Source organism: Chiloscyllium punctatum, chromosome 7 (genome assembly GCF_047496795.1).
Source record: "Chiloscyllium punctatum isolate Juve2018m chromosome 7, sChiPun1.3, whole genome shotgun sequence".
In the NCBI taxonomy this organism is placed as follows: Eukaryota; Metazoa; Chordata; class Chondrichthyes; order Orectolobiformes; family Hemiscylliidae; genus Chiloscyllium; species Chiloscyllium punctatum.
The window spans coordinates 99,300,151-99,322,802 of NC_092745.1; the positions used below are offsets into that span (position 1 = coordinate 99,300,151).

Below are 22,652 nucleotides of genomic sequence, written 5' to 3' on the forward strand. Positions count from 1 at the left end.
GGAATAATCCTGTACTGTTATTGCCTGTGGGGTCAACACTTGCCTGGAATTTTAAAGCCACTGAAACATAAAACTAGGAGCACTGAATAAATCAGTGACTTGACATCTATCTTGCTATTACTCTGCAGTGACCCCCAAAGTTTCTCAAACTTCAGAATCATGAGCTTGGGCTGGGAAATCTGGAGATATTAACTGTACATCTAAGCATTGAGACAAATTAAGTTCCTCTGTAATGGAATTGAAAACAACAGATTTCAGGTGCCCATTCATGCTCAAAGAAAACAAACCTTGCATTCCCTCTTTTGCAATGTAATCAGTGCCCTGTTTAAACTATTCATTATCATTGAATCTACTTTTGCTTCAACCACTGAAATGCATCATTTGGCTGGTCACATTTATAATAGCTCTCGAAATGAGCATCCTAGTTTACTGACATTCTCCTGACTTTTCCCCACATTCTTGCATGTTGTTTCTACTTAAATATTCATCTAACGCTCTCTTGAATGCCTGTATTGAACTTGTCTTCATCATACTTCCAGGCAGCACATTCCAGACCCATTTAGATCTGCTATTTTATATCTCCCCCCCACCACTGTCAGTCGGGTCTCCCTGTGCTCTCAATCTCACGCCTGTCGCTTGTGGGAGATAGTCATCGCCTGACGCTTGCAGTGCATGAATATTATTCATAAGTCCAAACCTGAATGTTGCCCAGGTTTTGCAGTATACTGGCATAGACGGTTTCATTATCTCAGGAGAGGTGAATGGCACTGAATACTTTGCAATCATCAGCGAACAGGTGATGCTATTCAGACACACGAGCTTTCATTTTTTTTCCACACAATAGTTGTGCTATTAACCAGAGTCATCAACTAAAAAGGAATCGTAATTCTATAAGCTCAAAATCTGTAATTATCTGAATGGAACCGACAAACAAGATTATCACATTATTTTGAATTACTCGATGCTGCTGACCATTAGATTCCTGATAATATCCCTGAAAGCCAGACCGAGACACAATATTACATTAAGGATAGATTTGCCATATAATAATGTCAAGCTCTTGTAATGCCCTCAGTACATCATTTCCCATATACCAAGTAGTGACATCACTGGCACAGCAGAATGCATCAATGTAAACTTGAAAGAAAAACATCAGCTCTGCTCATCTCAGCATCTCATTACTTTATACTAATTTCAAGCAATGGCTTCTAATCTCATTAGCCTCTCTGGTTACCGAGAGACCTCTACTCGGTTAAAGGAACACCATACTTGGTTTGTCTTTTTGACTTTCTCTAGAGGTAACAAAATAACGGTGGTTCCAATAACTTTTAGAGCTTTTGTTCTGTAAAGATTAGAATTAATGTTAGAATATCAAAATAGTTCATCAATGTACTGCATTGATATTGTCCTGTCAATTTCAGACAACACAGTTTGAATCACAAACCCAACTATGGTCACAGAATGAGACCATATACAAGTTTTGCCAGTGGTCTGATTTTTTAGCATTTGAAGTCTATGAAGAAGATGATACCACAGTGAAACTGTTGAAGGTAATTATTTATTTTCTAACACTAAGGTAGTTATTTATTTTCTAACACTACCCATTGCTGATTTCCTTGAGTTTTAGGCGATATACCTCCCAATAATGTTGCAAAGGATTGTGCTCTACCATGAGAAAAGACCAGTGTTACGTTACTTTCTGACCCCCTTGAACAATGACATTGCAGTGATGTACAGGAGTCAAGTATTTAGATTTTTTTAGCACTAGTTTTGTGTTACAGATCACTTGGTGTCTGAGTTGCATTTGAAACATGCAATTTTACATTCCATTTGTAGTGTGGATCTTTTGGGTGGTGACAGCAGAGGCTCCAATTTTCTTTCCTTAACATAGCTGACCAGGAATCTCTCCTGCACTTGTTGCCTGCCTTCAGTGTGTTTTGGCAGAAATTGCAGGTTGCGAATCAAACTATTTGGCTAAATTATGAACACGGAGAAAGTGAGGACTGCAGATGCTGGAGATCAGAGTCGAAGAGTACGGTGCTGGAAAAGCACAGCCAATCAAGCAACATCTGAGCAGCAGGCGAGTCAATGTTTCGAGTGCCCACAAATCTCTCAGCCCCCTTGGACCACCCCCTCATTCCTGATGAAGAGCTTCTGCTCAAGACGTTGACTCTCCTGCTCCTCGGATGCTGCCTGACTAGCTGTGCTTTCCCAGCACCATACTCAACAAATTATAAATACATCATCCTTGGTGATAAGATTCTGGTGTGGGACTCGAAGCGGGAGTCTCTGACTCAGAGGCAGGTATCCTATCGAGTGTGCCACAAGCCCTCCCATTAATACAGATACTACAGCCCTGTCTCTGGGTTCTAATAGTTAAATCCAACACAGTCAATAGCCACACTGGTTTAAAATTGGGACCAAGGTTTCCTTATGCACAGATTCACAGCCTTACCGCAGATGGAGAAAAATCCTCCTAAATATTTTCAGAAAGTTATAAAATGCAGAGAAGTGGTTTTTTTTTAAGGAATTCGATGAGTTTTTTCTAATGTATTGCATTAACTCAGGTCTGGTTTGATCGTTCATGCAAAATGCAAATCATTTCTACATAACGCATATTTAAATTATTCTCTTTCCTCCAACAGCGCTACCCTATGGCATGCTCTAATCTTCAGGTGAAAGGTCTGGCAAACTGCTCTCCTTCCCCAATGTTAATTTTAAAGTCCAACGTAGCGTGTAGGTGTGTAGGTTTGTGACCCAAGGAAAGATGTGTTCTTCACATTCTGGCTTCTCTTTTGCCTGTAGGGAAGCAGGCTGTCCTCATTCTGAAGAACAATATCAGGCTCCAATCCTGTAGCAGGCTTTAGCACTACTCACAGCCCCCCATCATCCCCTCCTTCTACCCTCTCCACAGGCACTGGCAGACCAGAATATATGACACCATCATACTAACTGCGCCAGTCATTGAGTCTTCATGTCAAAAGGCACAAATCTGTGTGTCACACCTACCTCTGGGGGTTGGGCTCGTTGTGCTTATCTCGTTCATGCTTTATCATTCGGTATTTTCCAATCTTGGAGTCTGGTCGGGACACTTTCATACCTTTCAGTGTTATTCTGAAGAATAACGATAGATTTTTAAAAATGTCATTCAAAAGCCAGCAGAGCAGTTTCTCAAAAATAATTTAAAATATTAATGTATACTGCAGAAATAACTTGCTGATTCAATAATTTACAGCAACAAGAACCAAAATCATTAATTCTTTAGTGCATTCACTCTGGCTGCCATTGTGTGTTCAAACCTGAGAAATTTCAACTGTCACCAATTTATGTATAGAAATTTATGTATAGAAAATAACTGATGAACTGGTGTATTTTAAAACAAGATTCTAATCTCAAGATTCAGATCGTAGTTATAATTACAGGCAATAGTTATAGTTACTTGCACTGTATTTCAAATGCTTAGATAGTTCCTTATTATCATTTTTAGAAGCTCTGCATACCACATCAGGCTGAGAATGACAGTGATGAGATGCTGAGAGAGAGAGTAATGAGGGGACAGATCTAGAATGTTGGATGTAAAGAGAGAGGGCATTGATACAATATTGGAGGCAGAGAGGGCAGTAACAAAATGTTGGAGGCAGAGAGAGAGTGCAGTGATGGTTGTTGGAGGCAGAGAGAGGGGACAGTGATAGGATGTAGAAGCACAGAGAGGTTCAAGACATGTTGGAATTGCAGGAAAACTAGAGATAAGGCACATCAAAGTTCTTGAGAGTGGTGATTTGTGGGATCTCATAGAAAGGAAATGTATATATGACAAATGGAGAATATATAACTTCAAACACATTTCTTTCATTTGAGATTTCTGTTACTTTCTCATCTGTACTGAAATCATGGAAGCTGCTTGATGCATCTTTTGAAGCATTCTGACTTGAATATCACCCTTTATGTATTACACCATGCACATCTTGTGATATGGATTTAGAATTCCAAGAAGTTAGTTTTAGTGATATGAGTTTTATCCTGTTATATTAAAAAAATCTCATTGTCGAATAGCTATAGGGATAAGAGGTATACAATTATTTTACTATTGCAAAATTTCTTTCATCCACGAGAAAGCACTTAGTTTTCTGAATATTGTTCTATCCAGTCCAACTCCAATTCTATCAAAATATCCTGTCTCCCACTAAACTGATTGTAAATTTATAGACTCTGACATAAACTCCTTAACTGTCTCATCTCATACTGCCTCAGTGATCTCCTGCAGCTTTGTGTTTCCACACACCTCTGCTCCTCCATTAACAGGTGACATTTTGGGTTAAACTCTCACTGTTCTATCTTTGCTGGCTGCATGTTCAGTCACGACACATAATTCCATTCTCCTGAACCACAGCCAATGCTCTCTGCCTCTTGCCTGCTCTGATTTCAAGTTCTTCCTGGAAGTTCTCCAACTGTATTTTTATCCCTCCCTACAAGTGCATTATCTCCCTTCTTGCTTCTTTAGCCCTTACTTAGTATGAGGAACTTTGAGATATTAAAGGATTCTCCAGGACTGGATGGCCCCTTCATGTCACAACAACTGTACAGAATAATTTAGATGCGGCTATTATTATGAACCAGACCAGAACCCCTCAAAATATGTTAAAAAGTAGCCTAGACCCTAAACCTTTCTTATTTTAAAAGCAAATGTAACATGCTGTGTACTAGATGCAATTTGAATGATCAAAATACCCGATGTTAAGCAAAACACAATTTATTTAAACACTATAATTAAATTGAAACTAAAGAAAGAACTTACAATAACTTAACTCAATTGGAAAACTTAACTAAATAATATACTGTAACTATTACTAATTAACTGTTCCAGTATAGTAACATCCCATAAACACTTCCCTTGGCAAAAAGGCAAATTCAGAAAAACACATTTTGTCTCAGATGCACTCTAGGAGCCGAGGAGAAAAATAATTTGGCTATACTTGAGAGATAGAGAAATAGCTTCCACTTCTTCAAACCCACAATAGCAACTGCTTAAAGATGAATGTAAAAAAAAACTCCTCGAAATCCTGGTCTTTGACAGCTGGCCACACCTATCCAGGCTGCTTCTATTGTCCCAACTTCAAAAAAAAACAAGACCTCACAACCTGTTTACTCTAGTGGCTTTGGGAAACTGCACATCACCTCTGCCTTACAAGCTTTCTTCAAAACAATCAGGACAAAATAACCTCTTAAAGCTACAGCATTGTCACACTATTCAGAATTAGGTAGATTGCTGGTGAACTGGATTCCACAATCAGGCAATCTATTTGATCTACTGATTGCATCACTGGTATGCTGACTGCATCAAAATAAACAGGCCATTTTTAACATCAAAGAGAGTGACAGTCCATTTTAGTGAACTGTTAGGAAGCAGTTCTGCAATTTAAGCATAAAATAAGATACCTAGCTTGTATTCAAATGCACCCTGCAGACATTCCTTCATAAATGTTGTGCATTCAAGATTTTCTTTATGCATTAGTGCTTGTCAGTGTTTTTGTTCCTTTGATTTAAAATTGGATGAAGACAAATGCAAAACTAAGGCAGAAACATCATATGTATATATATTATGTAAAATAACAGATGTTCATAGAATTCAGTGGAGAGATGCAAAGAACTCTTCATAATTTTCTGTCAAGATATGGGCTTATATGCAACAGATTCTAATTTTAAATAATTTTAATGCCACTACTTACTGGAAATAGCCACAAGACCATCCCAATCACTCAACCATATGCCAGTGATTGTTCCTTTGGTCCCATGTGATGAACAACTACAGCTTGATATCTCAATGCTATCCAATGATCAGCTGTCATGTTCAATTAGGAACTGGTTGTTGAGGGGAATATACAGATTGAGAGTTAAGGTGCTGATGCAGCAGGAGTTAAGATCTCCAGGTCCTCAATGAGCAGAGGACAGCTTACTGTCTAACTCCATCCAACTCCTTCTCTCGTCAAAACTGGGAAAGATGCCTTGTGTTTCAGCCTGTTCACATATAAGTTATTCACTCAAAAGCTGTGACATGTCTAAAATATGTGGGTGCCTAGAATTCGATTCATTTTCTATGTCCTATTTTCTATCTTTCCCACATTGACCCTCACCACCACCTTATGAGTTGTTCTATAAATCTAAGTCCATCACCCTGTGGCAAAATGCACAATAAATATCTCATTGCATCACAATAGTGTAATCATATTCTTTTGAACATGGGAAGTTCTAACCCGTAATTTATTTAAGGAGTTAATTATCTGCAAAATTAGCAACTGGCAACTAACATGCCCCATGTAAATGTAAAGCAGTAAGTACACCTGGAAAAAAAATGTCTTCCCCATTATGTTTCCCTTTCATTCAACAATTTCTGAGGTTTCCACCAAATGAAACAGTGAAGGCCAATGCAGCATGGTTCATCACATTGCAGAAATTATAATGTAGGAAGAGGTGGTATGACAGATTGCTCTTGAATGGATTCCAATTCTTCAACTGGAGCTATCTAGTTGACTCCTATTACCCATATCAATTTGTCTTTTCATTGAAATAATTACTCAGTTCCATTTTACATGCTGCTAGAGTGTGTGCCTCATTAGGCCCTTGTGGTAATAAAACGTTCTATGTGTCATTTAGCATTCTGAAAGAAGAGGAACAGCACAGATGAGGGATAGAAGTTTGTGAAGCAATACAGGTGGCACATGACATCCACCTGCTGGTATGCTCACATCAGAGAGTAACGACAACAATATTGCGAACTGCAATTCAGTAATGTGCAGTGGTTGCTGTAAGATCAAGGAAGCTGGAATAGAATTTGTTCATATGCGGTATATGGGCTTACTTTTCACTTCTATCATTAGCATTGCTTTGGCAACCTGGATAAAATGGACAGGCTTTACCAAAGTAATTCATTAACTTAAATCAATGCTCATTTTTATTTTGTCATGCAGAGGGTAGGCAGCAGAAGTCGTGTAATGTTCACAGAATGAATAGTGACTCTATATTCAGTCTATAAAATGCTAATATATTGTTCCCTAACCTGGACAAACAGCTGCTTATTCACCCAGTACCAAATCAAGAAGCACAACACTAAAGGTCACCATTTCTGGATCTGAGCCACATGCAAACTGGCACAGGGCAAATCAGATCGGGGCATGAAGGTATGGCTTAAAGACTGGTGTGTGAGAAGTGGGTTCTGATTCATGGGGCACTGGCATGTGCAATGGGGAAGGTGAGATCTGGATCAATGGGATGGTCTCCACCTGAACCATGCCGGGGCTGGTGTCAGGCATAATTTTACTGAATGGTGGAGCAGACTCAAAGGGATGAGTGGCCTACTTTTGTTCCTGTCTCATATGTTCTTCAGACCATAAGATGTAGGAGCAGAATTAGGCAATTTGGCCCATCAAGTTTGCTCTGCCATTTAAATGTGGATGGTCTGTTTCTCAACCCCATTCTCTTGTCTTCTCCCCATAACTCTTACTAATTAGGAACCTATCTATCGCTGCCTTCAAAGATGACTGGGCCTCCACAGCCTTCTGTAGGACAGGGTTCCACAGATTCACCACCCTCTGACTGAAGAAATTCCTTCTCATCTCAGTTCCAAAGGGTCAGCCCTTCACCTTAAGACTTATAGAATACCAAGAGGCCTCGAGAGCACAGCCTCAATGGGGTGGGGGGTGTTCTAATTGAAACTTAGAGAATACAGAATAGTCTGGATAGAGTAGACGTTAGAAGATACTTCCATTCAGTAGAGACTAGGACCTGACGGCACAGCCTTAGACCCTTTAGAACAGAGATAAGGAGAAACTTCTTCAGCCAGAGAGTGGTGAATATATAGAATTAATTGCCACGGAAGGCCGTGCAGGCCAGGTCATTGAGTATATTTAAGACAGAGATAGATAGGCTCTTGATTGTCAAGGGGATCAAAGGTTACAGGGAGAAAGCTGGAGAATGGGGTTGAGAAACTTACTAGCTTGATTGAATGGCGAGGCAGACATGATGGGTCGAATGACCTAATTTCTCCTCCTATGTCTTATGCAGATGGATCGAACATGGCTAAGGGCCCTGTCAATCATGGTAGTGAGGAATCTTTGGTTGAGGAAAAAGCTGGACATTTCTGAGGCACCCTGGGGAAGATGGCTTCACTGGAATAAATGCAATAGAGACAGAAAACCTGAGAGAATGGAATGGAGCTCTTACAGGATCCAGGATGTGAAGATGTTTGTTCAGGTAACTCTGGGAGTCAGTATATTTATAGTATGTACCAGTTGTCAGCCTATCCCCAGAAATGGAAACAGAAAGTTTGAGGAAGGGAAAGGAGGAGTCAGATATGTACCAGATGAAGGTGGGGACAGAGTAAGAATCGGAAGCAAAATTGATAAATCTTTGTGATTCTGAATGAGAGAGGGAAGCAGCACCAATGATGTCACTAATATACCAGAGAAAGAGTTGTGGGGAGGGTCCTGAGTAGGATCGGAACAAGGAATATTTGTGGGATCTATGAACACACTTTTGACCTGAAGAAAGTGAGAGGAGTTAAAGGTGACTTTGTTCAAATTAAGGACAACATCTGCCAGAAAAGTGGTGGACGGGGCAGTTCAGGCCGTTTTCCGTCAGGCTCACTGGTCTATAGTTCCCTGGCTTGTCCTTACCACCCTTCTTAAACAGTGGCACCACATTAGCCAATCTCCAGTCTTCCGGCACTTCACCTTGACTATCGATGATACAAATATCTCAGTAAGAGGCCCAGCAAACACTTCCCAAGCTTCCCAAAGAGTTCCAAGGTCCTAGGGATTTATCCACTTTTATGCTTTTCAAGACATCCAGCACTTCCTCCTCTGCAAAATGGAGATTTTTCAAGACGCCACCATTTATATCCCTACATTCTATATCTTCCACGCCCTTTTCCACAATAAATACTGATGTAAAATACTTGTGTAGTATCTGTCCCATCTCCTGCGGCTGCACACAAATGCCGCCTCTCCCTAGTTACCCTATTGTCCTTAATGTATTTGTAAAAACACAAACTTGATTGAGTTTGTTTGAAGAAGTAACAAAGAGGATTGATGAGGGCAGAGTGGTAGATGTGATCTATATTGACTTCAGTAAGGTGTTTGACAAAGTTCCCCATGAGAGACTGATTAGCAAGGTTAGGTCTTGGAATACATTTGGATACAGAACTGGCTCAAAGGTGGAAGACAGATGGTGGTGGTGGAGGGTTATTTTTCAGACTAGATGCCTGTGAACAGTGGAGCGCCACAAGGATTAATGCTGGGTCCACTACTTTTCATCACTTATATAAATGATTTGGATGTGAGCATAAGAGGTATTGTTAGTAAGTTTGCTGATGACACCAAAATTGGAGGTGTAGTGGACAGTGAAGAAAGTTACCTCTGATTACAACAGGATCTGGACCAGATGGGCCAATGGGCTGAGAAGTGACAGATGGAATTTAATTTAGATAAATGTGAGGTGCTGCATTTTGGGAAAGTAAATCTTAGCAGGACTTATACACTTAATGGTAAGGTCCTAGGGAGTGTTGCTGAATAAAGAGGCACAGTGGTTAGCACTGCTACCTCACAACACCAGAGACCCAGGTTCAATTCCCACTTCAGGTGTGGAGTTTGCACATTCTCCCCGTGTCTGCATGGGTTTCCTCCGGGTGCTCCAGTTTCCTCCCACAGTCCAAAAATATGCAGGTTAGGTGAGTTGGTCATGCTAAATTGCCCGTAGTGTTAGGAGGTGGGGTAAATATAGGGGAATGGGTCTGGGTGGGTTGTGCTTCGGCGGGTCGATGTGGACTTGTTAGATCGAAGGGCCTGTTTCCACACTAAGTAATCTAATCTAAACCTTGGAGTGCAGGTTCATAGCTCCAGGAAAGCTGAGTCTCAGGTAGATAGGATAGTGAAGAAGGTATTTGGTATGCTTTAGTTTATTGGTCAGAGTATTGCGTACAGGAGTTGGGAGGTCATGTTGTGGTTGTACAGGACATTAGTTAGGCCACCGTTAGAATATTGCATGCAATTCTGGTCTCCTTCCTATCAGAAAGATGTGAAACTTGAAAGGGTTCAGAAAAGATTTACAAGGATGTTGCCAGGGTTGGAGGATTTGAGCTATAGGGAGAGGTTGAATAGGCTGGGGCTATTTCCCTAGAGTGTCGGAGGCTGAGGGATGACCTTATAGAGGTTTACAAAATTGTGAGGGGCATGGATAGGATAAATAGACAAAGTCTTTTCCGTGGGGTGGGGTAGTCCAGAAATAGAGAGCATGGGTTTAAGGTAAGAGGGAAAAGATATAAAAAAGACCTAGGAGGCAACTTTTTCACTCAGAAGATGGTACGTGTATGGAATGAGCTGCCAGAGGAAGTGGTGGAGACTGGTACAATTGCACCATTTAAAAGGCATTTGGATGGGTATATGAATAGGAAGGGTTTGGAGGGATATGGGCCAGGGGCTGGCAGGTGGGACTAGAATGGGTTGGGATATCTGGTTGGCATGAACAAGTTGGACCAAAGGGTCTGTTTCCATGCTGTACAACTCTATGCATCTACGACTCTACAACTCTAAATGGAGATCCCTGAGACCATTCTAAAGAGGCAGCATCCAAAGCTCATGAACTGAAATTCTGAAATTGACGTAGAGCATCAGAGGAATCACAGATGTAAGTTGAAAGGGACTGGACAAGAGGAGAAAATAATTCAGCTGAAGTATGAAGAGATGAGTTCTGTGGAACAGGAGCAGGTAGAAACAATGAGTCTGCCCAGGCAATCCTGTTTGTGGAGGTTAGGAAGGAGTTAGAAGTGGGCTGTACAGGATTGAGGGACTATGATCTTAGAGCTCTGGGGAGGAGATTGATATATAAAATGAGATTAAAGATTTCATCCATAGCCTGGGATGAAATATAATCATTTAGATTTCACCATAACACTATTGCTCACAATACTGAACACTGTAAGATACTTCTGTTATTGAGAAAAATAGTTTCAATTCATCAAGAGCGGGGTCCTACAATAAGTTGTGCCAAGCAACTTCAAGAAATCCCATTACCTCCCAAACTTTTAGAATCTTCACAGATGCAGATGCTCTTAGTACCTGAATAGATAACTGTACGTAAGGTATCTACACTGGACATGTCTCACTTTAAACAACTGAAAGCAAGAAAACTCTTACAAATATAGTTCTTAGCCAACTCTTCACTGGTTTGGATGCAGTTCCCTTGTTTTATTTTCGAACATGTTCCAGTAGATTGTTGGCCAAAATTCTACCGTAAGCCTTACCAAAAGAATCCGATAAAGTTCATTTTAAGAGATGTCAAGAATGACAGACAACTACCTCAAACCCCTCCTAATCAATATTAGACATGTCAAAATTCAATCTTTGTGGAGGGAAATTCATAGCTGGATCCTAACTGCTCCACACATAGGTACAAACATCAGTAGCACATTTTCAATTAATGATTGGGAATGAGAAAGCTTTTCAGTCAATTCTAGAGTCAGACAAGGCTATCGTCTCTCTTATATCTTACTTGTGCACTGTATCAAACTTCATGAAGAATGCAAGGTTAATGGAGGTAACAATCTAAAGCAGTATAGGCCTGCAGGTCAAAGGCTCCCTGTATATTGATGATATTGCTGTCTCTGCACAGATTGATCAGAAGCTGTGACCATATGATCAAGGAACAAGAATAGGTCATTCTATCCTCAGAGGTAAAAACAATGACTGCAGATGCTGAAAAGCAAATACTGGATTAGTGGTGCTGGAAGAGCACAGCAGTTCAGGCAGCATCCATCGTTGGATGCTGCCTGAACTGCTGTGCTCTTCCAGCACCACTAATCCAGTACATTCTATCCACAGCCTGCTCCACCATCCAATCAGAATGATTTTGATGTCAACTCTACATTGCTGTATATCATTCATCCTCTTGGCAATCAAGAACCTATTTCCCTCTGCCTTCAAGCTATTTAAAGTTTCTGCACCCACTACCTTTTAAGGAAGGGAATTCCAAATACTCACAACCCTCTGAGGTTAAAAAAAATGTTTTCTTGTCTCTGAAATGGGTGCTCCCTTATTTTTAAACAATGGCTCCTAGCTCTTGATTCTCTCACAAGTGGAATCATCCTTCCCACATTCACCCAGTCAAGGCTCCTCAGCAATCAACTCAATCAAATCCAAGGTATTAGTTGAGTAAGCATTTTCTGAACTGCTTTCAACAGTGATCAGTATGTATACATTAAACTCCAGATGTAGTGCAGTTCACACCACTTTCAGAAGTCAAATCCTATCAAGGCAAGAGTGAGGCCATGTTCTGTGAACTGAATTAATTTTGCCCTCTCACCATCAGATCACACCATTTCATGGAATATGACTCAGGTTGATCAGGGCTTGTGCAATAAACTGAAACGAGAACATGGGGGTTTAGATCAGACTGGTGCTGGAAAAGCACAGCAGGTCAGGCAGCATCCAAGGAGCAGGAAAGTCGATGTTTCAGGCAAAAGCCCTTCATCAGGAATAGAGGCAGGGAACCTCCAGGGTGGAGAGATAAATGGGGGTGGGGGGGTATGGCTGGGGAGAAGGTAGCAAAGAGTACCGGGGTGGGGGTGGTGATGGAGGTGATAGGTCAGAGGAGAGGGTGGGGGAAGGTAGCAAGGAGTACAATAGGTGAATGGGGGTGGGGGTGGGGATGGAGGTGATAGGTCAGAGGGGAGGGTGTAGCGGGTGGGGGGGGAAGGGAGATTGTCAGGTAGGACAGGTCATGAGGACAGTGCTGAGCTGGAAGTTTGGAACTGGGGTAAGGTGGGGGAAGGGGAAATGAGGAAACTGGTGAAGTCCACATTGATGCCCTGGGGTTGAAGTGTTCCGAGGCGGAAAATGAGGCGTTCTTCCTCCAGGCGACAGGTGGTGAGGGAGCAGTGGTGGAGGAGGCCCAGGACCTGCATGTCCTCGGCAGAGTGGGAGGGGGAGTTTAAATATTGGGCCACGGGAGATGAGATTGATTGGTGCGGGTGTCCTGGAGATGTTCCCTGAAGCACTCTGTGAGGAGGCATCCAGTCTCCCCAATGTAGAGGAGACCGCAACGGGAGCAACGGATACAATAAATAACATTGATGGATGTGCAGGTGAAACTTGCCAAGGTAAACCAGGGACTGGGGATGTGGGAGTGACGCCCCATCTCCATTGTTCATAAGAACCTGATCATTGGGTGTGAGGTGCTCTCCATGTCCTGCACAAATCACTGGTCTAGCCCAAACCCTGTTCCTGCACCATGCCATCACTCACATCAACTTCCATTATATCTGGACATTAAAGGTGGATTGTGTTCGCAGGAGCATTATCCGCAAATCTTCAGATAAAGAGGTGTAAATGAACCTAACATCACCTTTGCTATTGGCTGCATTGAATTGTACCTAGGTCCTCAGTGTGGGTGGCACGGTGGCACAGTGGTTAGCACTGCTGCCTCACGGCGCCAGAGACCCAGGTTCAATTCCCACCTCAGGTGACTGACTGTGTGGAGTTTGCACATTCTCCCCGTGTCTGCGTGGGTTTCCTCCGGGTGCTCCGGTTTCCTCCCACAGTCCAAAAATGTGTAGGTTAGGTGAATTGGCCATGCTAAATTGCCCGTAGTGTTAGGTGAAGGGGTAAATGTAGGGGAATGGGTGTGGGTGGGTTGCGCTTCGGCGGGTCGGTGTGGACTTGTTGGGCCGATGGGCCTGTTTCCACGCTGTAAGTAATCTAATCTAATCTAAAAACCAAGAGATATTGCATGCTGAGGTTTTACCTGTCCCCATTATTGAAAAGGATGGATCAGGCCATACTGCTGCTGAACACTCCATTTGGTTGGACTGTGTCATTCACCTGCTCCTAATAGAAACGTTTATGTTGTAAAATACCACTGACCACAACTCACGCAATATCCTCAAGGCTCTGCAGGAAAATATGATGGTGCATCCTATTGGACAATTCCGTAAGACACGATAGAGGTCATCTGGCAGACTGCCTCACCTCCCAAACTTACAAATAAGCATCAAGATTTTGTCTGCTGGTTATAAGAAGGCCCTGAGCTATCACATTTTCATGTACAGTCAACATCTGAGTACCAAAACTTACATCTGTTGAGACAGACTGTGGTGGGGAATAAACTGTCGCTACCACCATCTTCTGAATTGTATCTTTGCAAACAAATTCCAGAAAGATAATGTTTTATTTTGCTGAGTTTCATTCCTAGCTCCTTCATAACAGAAGCATGCTGTGCTATATGGGCTGTTCCCAGGACACATGCTGAGATAAATATAAACTGCTGCTGGAGGACTTATAATTCGGTGAATGATTTTCATAAAACTTGCAGCCCTTGCAGTGAAGGAGCTATAGTTGACTGAGTGTTGTAGACTGATGCAGTCACAGCTCCATGACAAAATGCCAAAGGCCATTCTGAAACCTGTGGAAGCCATTGTCATGGTTCAGTAAGGAAAAACTTGTCGAAGTCCTTCCTATCATAGCACACAAACCCATGAAAAATTATTCAGGCTATTATGTATCAAAGGTAGTTTGACATGAAATGTAAATGTATAATGTAATTATAACTGGTAATTAATGCAGTGAGGCATCACAGAATGCCCTGTACAGTACTAGGAAACATTGAATTTTATTGCACTTCCTGTCATGTCAAAGTTGAACTGTTATGTTGTCTACTTTTATAAATTTTATGAATAAAGCATATTCTTTTAAAAAATATTGACTCTTCGGAAAGGTTGCACTGTTGTCTATGAGGAACATTTACAGGAATGCAGCTCGATTACTCAATTAGCGAGTAATCAGATCAGCCATGGTCTTTATTGAATGATGGAGCAGACTCGTCAAGTCAATTGGCTTACTAATGCTCATCTAAGACTAAGCTAAATACACTCTGTTAAGATAATAATGGAATCGTTTCGATCGAAGGAGCACAATTATGCATTATAACAAAATTACATTAAGACTGATGAGTGTTCTTACATTTGTCAAATATGTCAAATTGAGATAGTTTTTCATTACAGCACTAACATTCCTCATTTTGTTCAAAAAAGCAAATTAAACCCAGAATTAATTTTTACAATAGAAAACTATGCATTGTGTGTCATTTTTTGTTATTAGGTATCAACAATCAAACCTCACCATCACCTTCCTTTCAACCGGTTACATTCTATTTATAGTTATAAGCATAGCAGCTCAGTCTTTGTTGTGGTTTTGAAAGTGCTTGTTTATCTCTTGTTATCTGTGCTATAATGAGAATTGGTACATTCTGACTCGCTCAAGAGTGAAAATGGAATCAGACAGTCGATGACAATTGTTTTGTTCAGGTTCATATGCTGAATGCTTGGCTCTCAAGGGCTGATGGGAAAAGCAGCTGCTTATGTAAAATGGAATTGTTCCAGAATTAGTGTCAGAATCTGTCAGCTATAGCGCAATATGTAATCTCCTCAATTCACTGGAGTGGCAAAAGTGCAACGACTTTGTTCATCTTACAAAGATCTTTCAATAGGACACAATGTGACACTCTCTCGTCTACACAAAACCTGACATTTGTTTAATAATCACGGACATTAGGTCTGGTTATATTTTTGAATTGCTTGCACAGTTCCACAATTGCATTTAATATTTTTCTATATGTCATTTAATGTCAATTGGAAGTACAAAGATTGAACACAATTATTAAGTTATATATTGAGCTGTCCCAGTAAATCTTCCCCGTACTCAGATATTGGAACCAATGTGCTTTGACAGAATTGTCAGAACTTATTTGCTTCTAGATAATAACTCTGACCTCGTGAGCGATTTTTTAAAAACACAACATAACTGACACTGAAAACATATGAGACAGCAGTGATCATCCAAAACAAAGTCTGCTTCACAGTATGCCTGGCAAACGATAGAATACAAAGTCAAGATTCAGAAAGGAATTATGCAGAAAATGAACAAACTACAAGAATAGGCAATTTCAAATATGTTAGAAAGTTCCCTTCCTGCTGCACTTCCTTTTTGGTGGATGGGGTAGATAGGTGTGGTCAGGTGGCTACTAGACTGGCTAAGAGCTAAAATCAGGCATACTGGGAGTTTTGGTCAAGGTAGTTTAAATTTGGATGTCAGTTAAAACTGTAGCCAGGACCTGTTGTGATGTGTAGTTTCCTGTGTTTACCAAATAGGGAAAGTCTCATGGTGTTTCTAGACACTCTGACACCTTATTACCTTATATGGAGCATGGACTATTACTGTTTATGATTATGACTTATTTGGGAATGGTTTACCAATAAGCTCCATTGGTTGAGATTGAACAATGTGATCAGGCTTTGATCATTCACTGACTGAGTGAAATAACTCCGTAGAAGCCAGTAGCCCATCACCCTTTTTAACACATGACTAGTCCTTGACTTTAGTACTGCCTTTTCAGAATCAACTATCAGAAGGTCAGTATCTCTGTTGCTCCCTATTTTATGTGTCAGCCAGGGCTCCCTTTTGTGGACCAGATTAACAGTTGAAATCATGGAACTCATGTTAAGGTGCAGCTGGTTGATCTTTTTACAATAATAACATCCCACCCCACCTGAATCTAAGGACATAAGCTGCTCCTTTATCTTGGAGAACCTCCTGGGCATTTTAGCACCAGATTAGGTTCCTCTGACTTGGCATTTGATACAGGGCAGCGTGTAATGCAAGGGAACTCAGTTCTTGCACCAGGAGCACCTTGGCAAAATTTCATTCACTCCTTCCTGCGGCAATGACGTTAAGGCAACTACATCCATCTCTGATTCTGAGAGCCTATCGATGCTTGACGGAGAGGGTGAACTCACGGGTTCCAGCAGCCTTTTTGACTGTTCTGAGGGCAGGGTACATTTTGCTCTTGCACTGTTTGCGAATTTGCATTTTTCATATAGTCCATGTGTTTGTTCATGGACCATTGTGTTTACCTGAACCTTATACTGATCTTGACCTCATGTCAACCATACTGTTACACATGTGGGGCCATTCCCATGATTCTGGCTATATTCTTTAACTATGTTTGTCAATTCTTGAAAGGTTTTAGTATCTGGTGCTTTAGGGAAAGTTAGGCTCTTAATAACAGTAAAATCCGCAGCTCCACAGGCAGTCAGGAGAATTACTCATTGCTTTTCATCTGCCACAATGTCTTTTGCCTGGGAAAAAAAACACAATCTTTCCACATATGGGGCCCAGTCCTCGACAGCAGGGTCAAATGAGTCAAGCTTCCTGTAAAAAAATGCTTACCCCAACTCAAAGATGACTGTTATGAGGAAGTTTATTCAGGAACACACTTTACTCTCGTTGTCACTTAATTAATTCCACAGAGGCTGGTATCCCATCATCCTTTATTTACACATGAACAGTCCTTGACAATAGGACTGCTTCTTCAGTGTCAGCTATCACAGTGTCAGTATCTCTGACACTCCCCCATTTTTTCTTTTTTTTCTTTAATTTTTTTTTCCTTCTTATTTATGTTGTGTGTGTGCACGTGTGAGACACAGTAAAAGACACAAGGTGCATGAACTTTTATTCAGTTTCCATCACCAGAAAGAAAGGAAACACCCAAGTGGCCAGTGACAAGCAGTGCCTTCACATCAAAGGGCAATGCTGCATGATCAAACAGTGAAGGGGAGGGCAGAGGTTAAATCAAAATAGAATTGGACAGGGAAATAATACACTCCACTCCCCGCGATGCCCACCTCTTCCTGAACAACTCCAGGGTGTTGGTGGACACTGCGTGCTCCTTCTCCAGAGACACCCGGATTCTAACGTAACCGCGGAAGAGGGGCAGGCAGTCAACCCTAATGACCCCCTCCACGGCCCGCTGCCTGGACCTGTTTATGGCCAGTTTGGCCAGGCCCAGGAGTAGACCCATGAGGAGGTCTTCAGACCTGCCCTCCCTCCTCCGTACCGGGTGCCCGAAGATCAGGAGCGTGGGACTGAAGTGCAACCAAAATCAGAGAAGGAGGCTTTTGAGAAAATCAAAAAGGGAGTACAAGTACCCACACCCAATATATACATGGTCCATGGACTCCACAGCACCACAGAACAAGGACGCTCCCCTTTTTATCTGTCAACTAGGACTCCCAGATTAACAGCCCTAATCAACTAACTTACATTCTATGAGGTCAAGCTGGCTGACTTCCTTACAATCATGACACTGAGTGCCAGGGATCTTACTGGAAATGGAGAATGTTTAAAGATAAGTTGGCAGAACAAAGGAATTTTCTCAGAAGCCTTTGTGACCACATTTGGGAAACATGCGCCCTAAAGTTCAGAGAAGACAAAGAACCATGACGCAAGACCTACATGGAGAACAAAATTGGCTAATTTACACAAATTGGGGTAGTATTTGATTCAAGCCAAATTTTTAGAATTAAAGTAGTAGTTATGGTTAAATGTTGATAAAGTTACAGCTAAGGTAGAGTTACGTTAAATGAAGTGAGTGAAAGTCAAAGCTAAGTGAGATGAAATAAGAAGTAAATGTTGCAATGAATGTATGATTTATATTGAGCATTGGTACTTAAAGAGTTAAAATAAAACAGATTGGTTTAATTCAATTTTGAGTCAGTTCCCTGCCTTTCGTCTGTCACACATGGGAAGATTGCCTGGCGAAAACATTTGAGTACTCCTTTTTGGGCAACACAGGTGTCACTATGTCACTGACTGGTAGTCGGGAGAATCAAGCTTGGTTGAAATAGATTTAGCTGTACAATATTGTTTTAGACCACCAGCAGCAAGTTTGCCTTCAAGCATCGGATTTGTAAAATTCTTTATGAAAGGAGATGATAAAACATTTTTTTTGAATGGAGGTGACACATGGCTAAAGAATCGGGAGAAATTGACAAGATCCTGAGTTCCATGTTTCAACCAAATCGGCTTCAGATAACCTTTGTTGCTAGGCCCCAACTTGACACTTGTGTATAATGCCATGAACCTGAGCCAAGAGTTTACTGGAGTCTGGCTCAAGTTATTAACTACTTTATTGGGAAGGCACTACATGTTCTCAAGACACATGCCAATGTGACAAATAATGTAACTAATTTGATATTGATATGTAATTTTTCAGGACCAGCTTTTATTGATAAAAGAGTTTCTCCATCAACTCAGCAGGTAAACTTTCAGTGAACTGCCTGCTGATTTCCATTTCAGTCGTATTTCTAAGAGCCAGATATCAGGAAACCCACACTGCTAATGGCTCAATGAACTCACACAAAAAACTACCCATCAATTGCCTCCTGCTCCATGACATTGTTTCAGTACTAGTCATCCTCAGACAAGTACTGCATAACAATCACATCATTCTACAGCCAACAGACACAATGCAGAGAACATGTCTAGCACGACAAGTTAAATTTAAAACATCTTTCAGTGTTAAATTCGATGAACTGTCCAAAGATTCATTTAAATATTTGTGAACTTCAAACTTGCTAAATTCCTGTGCATGTGCCTATTCTGTGAAAGATCTAGAAAGCGTTCTTATTCTGAATGCCATGAGTTGGTAGCAAGATAAAGTGCCACCTGCCAAACAATAATGGCTTTCGCCAGCCAGCATACTGACAGAGTACGTACAGCAACATAAAATGGCATAGAGTCATAGAAATGTACAGCACAGAAACAGATCCTTCGGCCCAACTCATCCATGCCAACCAGATACCCTAAACTAATCTAGTCCCGTTTGCCAGCACTTGGCCCATATCTTTCTAAATCCTTCTGAACCATACACCCACCCAGATGCCTTTTAAATGTTATAATTGTACCAGCCTCCACTACTTCCTCTGGCAACTCATTCCACACGTGCACCACCGTCTGCATGAAAAAGTTGTCCCTTAGGTCCCTTTTAAATCTTTCCCCTCTCACCTTAAACCTATGCCCCCTAGTTCTGGATTCCAGCACCTCAGGGAAAAGACCTTGCCCATTAACCCTATCCATGCCCCTATAAACCTCTATAAGGTCACCCCTCAGCCTCCGCCGTTCCAGGGAAAACAGCCCCACCCTATTTAGCCTCTCACTATAGCTCAAAACCTCCAACCCTGGCAACATCCTTGTAAATATTTTCTGAACTGTTCCAAGTTTCACAACATCCTTCCTATAGCAGGGAGACCAGAACTGCACACAATATTCCAAAAGTGGCCTAACCAATGCCCTGCACAACTGCAACATAACCCTCCAACTGCTGTACTCAATACTCTGACCAGTAACAGAAAGCATACCAAATGCCTTTTTCACTATCCTATTTACCTGTGACTCTACTTTCAAAGAGCTATGAAACTGAAGTCCAAGGTCTCTTTGTTCAGCAACACGCCGGAGGACCTGACTATTAAGTGTATAAATCCTGCCCTGATTTGCCTTTCCAAAGTGCAGCACGTCACATTTATCTAAATTAATCTCCATCTGCCACTCCTCAATCCATTGGCCCATCTGATCAAGATCCTGTTGTACTCTGAGGTAACTGTCTTCGCTTGCCACTACACTTCCAATTTTGGTGTCATCTGCAAACTTACTAACTATACCTCTTATGTTCACATCCAAATTATTTATGTATATGACAAACAGTAGTGGATCCAGCACCACAAAAGATTCAGAGTTGGAAATTAGAGTCCATCAATTTATTTGGAATTGATGTGGACTAAAATAGTAGCAAAACACCATGCATTTATGAGCGTGGTTTTAATACCTGTGGACGTGGGCTGCAGAGCTAGTGGTAGGATCCTACCACTGACATATCTGGCAAATAGTTGTCTGCTGTTTGAGATTCTGATCCTTTAAGGGCATAACATCCACCTCCAGGAGCTGCTGGTCAGTCAGAGGCCCAAAAGCCCTTCATTCCAATAGGGCACCAGGAGCAATGGCCAGGATGGCAACAATGACAAGCCCCCAGTATGAAGCAGGGGCTATTTATGCTAATCAGGCATGGACAAGGGTTTGTTCTTGAGGGAATAAGTGTAATCTTCCTAGTTGGCGGTCCTTAATGCCTGGGAATAGGGTCCATGGTCAGGACTGGCCCAATGAATATACAAGGAGGTTACTGGCTTTTACTGAGCTGCCTCTTCAAATAGTGTAAGATGGCCTATGTCTGGCTGATGCAACACTCAAGGGCTTCAACTCATGTCGCAAGGCCATTCCCAACTTTTCTCTCTTGAGCCAATTTCAAGGAATTCATTCTTTCCCAATTCTGTGCCCCACACCCACCCAAAACAATGGTGGAATTAACTTTTACCATATCATGCCTTTTAAAGATCTCAATATGTCAAAAGCACTTGATGGCTTATTTAGTAACTTTAGAAATTCAGTCCCTGTTGATATCTTGGGAAAAATGTCAATCAATTTAAGTACAAGCTCTTATCAATAATAATGAGATAAATAACTCGGTGTCTTGTTTACTTCAAAATCATGGTTGAGATATAAATGTGAGACATGACATGAGAAAATCCTGTTTTGTGGAAAATACCTTTGTCTTCATTGGCTTTAAAGGGCAGATGGGGCTGCAATCTGTCTCATTCAAAAAGTAATGCCTCAAATCAATGCAGTAATTTTTCTTCATGCTAAGCATGGCTATGGGGAAGGGTACTAACAAAATCAGACAATGTTCCACCGGAAATAGAACACATAGAACATAGAAAAGTACAGCACAGAACTGGCCCTTCGGCCCATGATGTTGTGCCGAGGATTATTCCTAATCTAAAAGAAAACAACTTTACCCCTCAATTCACTGCTGTCCATGTGCATGTCCAGCAGGCGCTTAACTGTCCCTAATGACTCTGCTTCCATCACCACTGCTAGCAACGCATTCCATGCACTCATAACTGTCTGCGTAAAGAACCTACCTCTGACGTCCCCTCTATACCTTCCTCCTAATATCTGAAAACTATGACCCCTCGTGCCAGTCAATCCTGACCTGGGGAAAAGTCTCTGGCTATTGACTCCAATCCATGCCTCTCATTACCTTGTATACCTTGATCAGTTCACCTCTCTTCCTCCTTCTCCCCAGAGAGAAAATTCTGAGCTTTGTCAACCTCTCTTAGTAAGAGGAGCCCTCCAATCTGGGCAGCATCCTAGTAAACCTCCTCTGCACCCTTTCCAAAGCCTCCATATCTTTCCTATAATAGGGCGACCAGAACTGGACACATTACTCCAAGGACTTGTAGAGCTGCAGCAAAACCTCACGACTCTTAAGCTCGATCCCCCTATTAATGAAAGCCAAAACATCATATGCTTTCTTAACAACCCTATCCACTTGGGTGGCAACGCTGAGGGATCTATGCACTTGAATACCAAGATCCCTCTGATCCTCCACACTGCCAAGAATCCTGTCTTTAATCCTATATTCAGCATTCAAGTTCGACCTTCCAAAATGCATCAACTTTGCATTTATCCAGGTTGAACTCCATCTGCCATTTCTCAGCCCAGCTCTGCATCCTGTTTATGTCGCATTGCAACATACAATAGCCCTCAATACTATAGACGGCACCTCAACCTTTGCGTCAATGGCAAATTTACAAACCCATCCCTCAACCTCCTCATCCAAGTCATTAATAAAAACTACAAAGAGCAGAGGCCCAAGAGGCCCTGTGGGACCCCACTCAACACTGACCTCCAGGCAGAATAGTTTCCATCTACAACCAC

General features: G+C 41.6%; 1 protein-coding gene across 3 annotated transcripts in view; it reads right to left on the minus strand.

The window, feature by feature from the left end:
• The window catches only part of b4galt2 (UDP-Gal:betaGlcNAc beta 1,4- galactosyltransferase, polypeptide 2), a 486,872-nt gene that overhangs the window by 14,017 nt on the left and 450,203 nt on the right, over window positions 1-22,652 (minus strand). For all 3 annotated transcript variants that reach the window (XM_072574427.1, XM_072574425.1, XM_072574426.1), the window contains one exon: window positions 3,010-3,114. In XM_072574427.1, coding sequence (XP_072430528.1) covers window positions 3,010-3,114 — 105 coding nt within the window. The remainder of the gene's footprint in view (window positions 1-3,009; window positions 3,115-22,652) is intronic.